General features: G+C 37.4%; 1 protein-coding gene across 1 annotated transcript; it reads right to left on the bottom strand.

Moving 5' to 3' along the window:
• Positions 1-340: 340 nt before the first annotated feature.
• Positions 341-6,944, bottom strand: LOC114721563 (uncharacterized). The gene is made up of 13 exons (XM_028907399.1): positions 6,404-6,944; positions 5,556-5,708; positions 5,257-5,469; positions 4,882-4,971; positions 4,684-4,800; positions 3,914-4,183; positions 3,165-3,324; positions 2,741-2,818; positions 2,382-2,482; positions 2,015-2,185; positions 1,727-1,801; positions 1,288-1,395; positions 341-874 (listed from the first exon to the last, which is right to left on the bottom strand). Exons 1-13 carry the CDS (start codon positions 6,788-6,790, stop codon positions 539-541), a joined length of 2,259 nt encoding a protein of 752 aa, XP_028763232.1. The 5' UTR covers positions 6,791-6,944; the 3' UTR covers positions 341-538.
• Positions 6,945-7,335: the final 391 nt, after the last annotated feature.

Genomic DNA, 7,335 nt, shown 5'->3' with positions numbered 1-7,335 from the left:
TTTGGGACGTTTCATTTAAAGCGCATTCAATTTGGTAGCTTCGATTTGAAATGTTTAACTTTGTGGATGAATCTATCAAGTGGTATGATAATGATAAATTTTCTGATGCGCCTTGATAAATGGCAACTAGACACACCTTATGTCATAGCGTTGAAACATTGCACTTTGTTAGTACTTTGAATCCTTTGAAGCCGTTTTGTGTTTTGAGGGATAAGAACCTACCTATTGACAGTCTGAAATGGGTGGAGGGACAGCTCAGTTGCTATTAATGAAGACTTCATAGTTCTTTGGGTAAATTTATTTTTGAAAAAAAAAACCCCACACGGGCGAAGAGAAAGAATTCAGGTGTACTTTTTCAGCTATGCATTTTTTATTTATGGGGATGAGAACCGAGGTAATAGAAATAAGTTTACATAAATGTAGCTACAGACTGGAACACATTGCACAAGGGCATATATACACATAGTTAATGACTTATTATACATTAAATACTACACAGTACACACATTTTTCCTGCAGTTCAACTTGGAAAGTAATGTCACTCGAAACACTCGCAATCGCAGAGCTCGATGCAGCATTTGATCAACTCGAAACAAGCAAGAGCAGCACAGAGCTGGGTGCAGACAATAGTGGCTTGGTCATTCATGTAAGAGCAGGTGCGGAGCATGCACATGCAACAGCAAGTATTAGCAAATCTGCTGCAACAAGTGCAAACAGCCTTCTCCAATAGACCTTCTGAAGGTTTCGCTTCTTTTAATGCCGGCGGGGTGTTTGCGGCTGTCGCTTTGGTGTCACCAAATCCAATACTCAGCCCTCCAAGGAATATTCTCTGGTTTTCAGGTTCCACATTCTGCAGGGTGATTCTGCTGTACGCCTGTTTTGAGGAATTTAAGGAATCAGATGACAGAGGAGCTGATCTTTTATCAGTCACAAAAACACACGGAGAAATTTGTTTGGAGAATTGACATTTGGGTCCGTCGTAGAAAATTATTAACAATTCGGTCTCTATTTCAAAAATAAATAAATTAATTAAAATTGTCATTTGTCAATCTCCAAAAGGTGGTTGTTTCAAGGAAACAAAGTGTCAATAATCCCCTTGCAAGGATCCAAATCTCATTCTTCCAAATTTCTTTTGGTGCTTGCTATCAGATTCTCTAATGGAGACATGCTATGGGAACATATTATACGACTCAACATCACATGCTTGGTGCCTTAAAAGAAGTTTCTTCGCATACTATAATTATGTTGAAAAACCTGAGAGTAACACCTAGTAGGTTGCATCTATACCTTCTGTATCAGGAATTGTTCCGGTGCCTTCTTTCCCTTTTCAGCAGTTGCAAGAACCGTGCAGGTGTATTCCGAGGGGACTTTATTTTGTGTGCTCATTTTGGAAACCTTTCATCAAGAAATTTGACACAGTTAGTCTGGAATGATATTGTAACATTACCGGTAATACGTATACCAACCAAAAAAAAAAAAAAAACTGTTGCTCAAAATCAGAATTCAGTTTTAATTCATTGATTAGTTGAAAACAGAAGGGACTAGACAAAGCAAAGGTATCGTTTGGCACTGTAAAATAATCTGAAAAATTAAATTCCTGGTTTTAACTACATGATAAAATATCATTACGAACTTATCTAATCCTCCCCTCTTCCCTCTTTTTAGTTCTATTTTTTATTTTTAGGGGAAAAAAATCCATGGATAGTGAAGCATGAAAAACACAAACCTTCTCCTCCAGTTCTCTACTTTCTGATAACCATGCCTGAGCAGTAACAAAGTCTATGTGTCTTTTGGCAAGTACCTGGTGAAAGTATCAAATCGAAATCAGGCATCGTTTAGCAGTTGTGAGTGCTTCCAGGAATAGACTAATTAAAGGAGAGACTATACTGCTCAAATTATTCGGAAACTCGGCAAACTCTCGTTCCCGTCGCAGCGAAACATCAGTTACATGTCTTTTTTTTTTGGGGGGGGGGGGGGAGGGAGGGGAGGGTGAGTACAAGGGATGAAACGTTACATTTGTAAGCTGCATATCTTTTGCCCTTCGTACTTTCAAGTCCACTTCAAAGTTGCTCATATCCGCCAGGGTGCCTTTTACTTTAATGGAATCAGGAAAGGTTCCATCATATCTTCCTGATATAACCAGCGGACTTTCAAGCGAAAGGTCGGGCATATAAAATGGAAATAGCTGCAACCCCAAAAAAAAAAAAAAGGAAAAGGAAAAGAACAGAGTAAGTCGCTATATGGCGAAAACAGATGAACTGATACTCGTGATCTTTGAGTAAACTAGAAAGCTGAAGGACTTGTTGCCAGTTATAAGTTCAAGAAATCATTATAAAATTATTCAGGCTATAAACAGTAGAGTTGTGCTTCTGATGAAGTACCTCCAGTGAATCAAGACCTTCTAAACTTTCCACCATTATATTGGAAGCAATGATTGTCGAAGCAGATCTAAATAACCTCTGCATTCGAGAGTCAATTGAATCTAGATAGGACAAAAACAGAACAAGATATTAGTGTAATACCAAATATATCAGATTTAGCGATTACTTTTCCTCCCCAGGGTCTGGATGATATATCAAATTTTAAGAAAACATGAATACTTGAAAATTGAAATGTTTGATACTGCGGGTGACAATTGTAATCGGCAACACAGTCATATTGCAAATACAAGGAACGTATGCGAGGGGGAAACTGATAGGAAGCAATAATTTAAGCCTTGGTGTTAGGGAAAGACGCTAACCTAGATCATGAGCAGCATCAAAGTGACCCCTCCCAATTTGTGCTAGCATTTGCAGAAAGTAGTGATTACAATATAAACCTGAAAATTATTCAGGTCAAAATTGAAAGGTGAAGCCAATTGGACCAAGCAAATTGAAAAAGAAAGACATATAAAGAAGTGACCCATTACTGACAACTTAAACTTATAAATTTGGTCATATATACAACAATAGAAGTTCATGGCAACATAATGCAGATAGTTGAAGTTTCTCAGGGAAGGCATTGAAAGAAATTTCCAACAGCGAAGTATATTGTCAAGCATCAACTACAGGAAATCTGCACAGTTATGATGCTTCAAGTATTGCTATCAGAAGAAATTATCAAGTTCAGCTTATCATAAGATGCAATTCTCAGTGCTACAAAGAGAAGAAGGGTAGAGCCCTTGCCTATGCCAAAAGTACAGATGCGAGGAGCGCAAATTGATTGCCTACTTGTGACATAGCCTTTAAAAAAATTGCAGATCTCTCTTTCATTTTCAACAGCTCCATCAGTAACGAGAAAAATCAGAGGGATTGAATCAGTAGTTTTCTGAAATAGCTTCATTGCCTAAGATAGAAGACATTATTAGATCAGGTGCTACAGCAAAGTGAGTACATTCAGAACTCAACAATCAAAATTGATGCACAAGGTCCAAAGCAGGACTTTCAAAACACTTCATACAATATATACGATATATCAGAGAAATCATGCCAGTAATCCATTTAACTTTCTACACAAATTTCCAATATTGCCATCACATGTTAAAGAGATACCACACATGAAAAGTTGAGCCTTAAGATTTTGTGACAGCTAGAACGCTGTAAAAGATTTATGTATACATGATTGTACTACAAGTCTACAACAAATCCCACAGATTTGCGAATAAATTCAGAAAGGAAAAATAACAGAGAACAAACTAACTGTCATTAATTCTATTAATAAATGGTTTCATGACGTTATATAAATAATGAAAACGCAGAAATAAGCTCAAAATGTTGGCAAAACCTTTAAGCGCTCTTTAGAAGTAAAATACATTCATCAGTGCAGCTGGGTTATAAAAAAAAATGATGTGAAAATATGAGAACATAAAACCATGAAGTGTGACAGACTTGTCTATTCATCATTTTCAAAAATTCAATGAAGAAAAATAAAATACCTGAGTTAGCGGAAGCAATATGTTTGTACCACCTTTGGCAATAGACATAGTACCAATCCATTGGGTAGCATTTAATATTGCCCCTTCTGTTGCAGGTTCCATTGACCGCGAGAACAAGAAGAAGTCCTCATTAAAAACTATAATATTAAATGTATCCTGGGCATTTAGTTGAGAAAGTGATGCCAGCAGTGCATTCTTTGCATTTTCAAGTGGACTTCCTTTCATGCTTGCACTTACATCTATGACAAATACCACATCCCTTCTGAAAATCTATAAGGGCAAATAAATAAGAACGCGTTAAAAAAAAATTAAAAATTGGTTAGAGAGACTTTGCTTGCAAATAAGGCAACTTGACTGAATAGATTGTTTGCTTCCTCCTATGGTTGGCACCCAGCGCAACACTGGCTGCATTTCTATGCTCATTAAGCCTTAAAAGTAATTTGTTTCCCGGATCCATTTTGAAGTTCCACATATCTCTTGGTACTATAAACTTATTTGTAAACGCAGCTATATTATTGCTATAAATTAGAATGGTTCCTCTTGAAGCATTCATACTTGAGAAGACTCAACAAAGAACAGTGCGATCCACTTCATTTGTCCATACATGGATGGGGAAGGAATGTGGAGACGTCTTACTTGCAAGTTGCAACATAACCCTACTGTGCACTGCTAAGACATTTACTCTTCTTAAATCTTGGTAAATGTATTCGAAAAAGCATGAGTACTTCAAATTTAAATAAGGAAAAAAGTGTGAAATAATGAAAACAAACCTTCCTATTTTGGCTATTTCCAGGGTAAAGATGCAAGCAAAATATCTCTCTTTGGTCAAAATCACGAAGAAATGGTGATTGTAAGAGCAGGCCACCAGATATGTCAGCTGAAGAAACCTGTGATATTTGATGCATTACATATATGGCATCCTGGTTTGTTCATAAAAATTCTTATTGCAGTCTGCTGCTGGGTCTTACCGCATATGAAAAACTGAAGTCTGTAGTTGACCATGCAGGCACTTCTGCTTCATATGAGAAACTTAACTTGCCAAATTGGTGTGTTAGTTCCTGGAAAGTAAAAACCCTCTTAGTTCACATCTAACAGAAGCCAAATAGAATTTGAAGGCCTAATATGATGTTTAGTTCGTGAGCAGTTTAATTTTTGAGATACATGGAAGTGTACTGATAAGATAATGGAAAACTCAAGATTCGTGCATGTATCCTAATAAGACCGAAAGGCTTATTGTTTTATACATTTAAATACTCAAACACACACACAGAGACAGGCTTCTGCTTCCCAGAAATTGGGGATACTAGAATGTCCTTTTAGGAAATGCCACCTCAATGTTTCACCTTAATAGGATGGCTGCTGCTCTTGCATAACACTTCAGCCGCAAGACCAGAGTTTACTTTCAAAAAGATTTTCTCTTTCTTCGGACTTTTCTTCTCCACTGGGGTGACGTATGAAGGAAAACTAAAAGGTACACTAACTGAGAGCTGATCATCATGATATAGCAATTTCTGACACCATCGGATTTTTATTGAAATAAGAGAGCCTCCAATGACCTGAAAGATGTTATTTTGTATCAGAAAACGATTAACTGATTAAGTAAATAAATGAGATTAATCTCCGCTGGCTATTTAGTAATAACCTGTGGAATCTTGACGGTGTATATTTGGCTTTTCAAGAAATATCCATCTTTTGTTTTCGCTGCTTTCTCTATATCTCTTTCATCTTTTGGAATGATAATTTCAGTTTGATAACATATTCCACTATCATCAACCTCAAGACCTAGAAGTGAACCCTGTTAGCCACATCATATATATAACTTGAGAATTCACAAAACAAACTTCAACCCTCACAGAAAAGGACAGTGCAGATGCTCATCAGGCAGTTAAACATGAAACAATGATGAGGAAACCATCAACATAAGAATATTAGATGAAACAGAAACACAATTTATAAGGCGCATGATCATAATTAATCACGCAACATGGAATCGCGAGCAGCAAGGAAATGAAATCTGAATGTTATTCGAGTACAGAATCTTGGAGAATAATGAATTTACTTAATGATAGCCAAATTTTAAGTTGTGCCCCGAAAACAAAGTTGATATGACATTTGATCCTTTTCTTGCGGACGCAAATGATTGATAGAAAACAGATTGTTGCTTGTATCCTTGAGAGACAAAACTGCAATTGGACACCATAAAAATAACTTTTGCAATAGTGATAGATTATTAAGAACGCAGGATTAACGTAGCAGGTAAGTCGACAGTTGTATGTTCATTGCGGAGTGGTTGATCAAATTGATGAACTTCAATTAAAGTATTTAGAAGCGGAATAGCTTGTAAGGGGCCGTGATTAGCACAACTGACGATACCAGTCCCATAAAAACATCAATTTAGCGGTCATAATTATTTATTGGAATAACTTCAATAGTATCTATCTCTGTCGCTATTGTCTTCATCAGAGCACTATAATAAACAAGATGTATTACCTGTTCTCCCATTGGTATAGCAATCCGGCAATCACACATTTTACTCGACCTTACACAATGGAGGCGCCACGTTCCGCTAACTGTAACAAAGGCCGTATCCAGGGAACAGTCAATTTCCATGGCGACTCCGTGCATGTGTAGTGGAATCAACGCAGGCGGTTCACACCGGCCGTGCACGTACGGCTGGTAAGTCCGAATGTCCGGATTGTCAACTATCTCTGGTTCTGGCAACATCGCGTAACACATCGGTGCGGTCGGTAGATACCCCTCCATAGTCTTGGATAGCGCCGGCTCCGGTATCGGAGCAGAAAAAGATCCCTTGCCATAGAAAATTCGCTTTGAGAGCCTCAGTCCAAACTCAACGGAGCTTGAAAATTGTTCGGCCATCTTTGAAGTGGAAGTATAACCGCCGGAACTTTTCCGGCAGGTGAGTCGCAGAGAAGAGAGAGTAGAATGAAGTTCCACAAAATGATTAGAGAGACAAAAGTATGAGATTTTCCAGAAAGCTTACAAGAACAGTATGGTCTGTGAGTTCTAAAGTGCCATTAAATAATAGCCATAGCCCATAAGTAAAAAGACGTTGAAAATAAAGGAGGAAGAAGAAGAACAGTTAGCTCGTAGCTACTTGTAAGAACCGCACCGGAGGGATCGATTTTATTATTTTATTTATTTTATTGTGAAAAAATAATTAATGAACTTGGCATTTTATCAATGTTTTCGATAGAAGTAGCCAATAAGAAGAAAACACGTGTCACTCATAGCGGGCGTAACCCTTACCCCAGGGGCGGGCACCTGCAAAGGACAAATATTCATTAAGTGAGGTCTATTCTGATTTTGTTAGGTGCATGACTCATCAAATTTTAATAGGAAATTGATTGACTGATCGTCTGTTTACTTTTGATATATATATTTTTTATTTTTTTAATTAATTC

This window comes from Neltuma alba, unplaced genomic scaffold, assembly GCF_004799145.2.
Source record: "Neltuma alba isolate B1F8T4 unplaced genomic scaffold, ASM479914v2 tig00012046_pilon, whole genome shotgun sequence".
Taxonomy (NCBI): Eukaryota; Viridiplantae; Streptophyta; class Magnoliopsida; order Fabales; family Fabaceae; genus Neltuma; species Neltuma alba.
The sequence above is the reverse complement of the archived record's forward strand: the minus strand, read 5'-3'. Positions and strand labels throughout refer to the sequence as shown.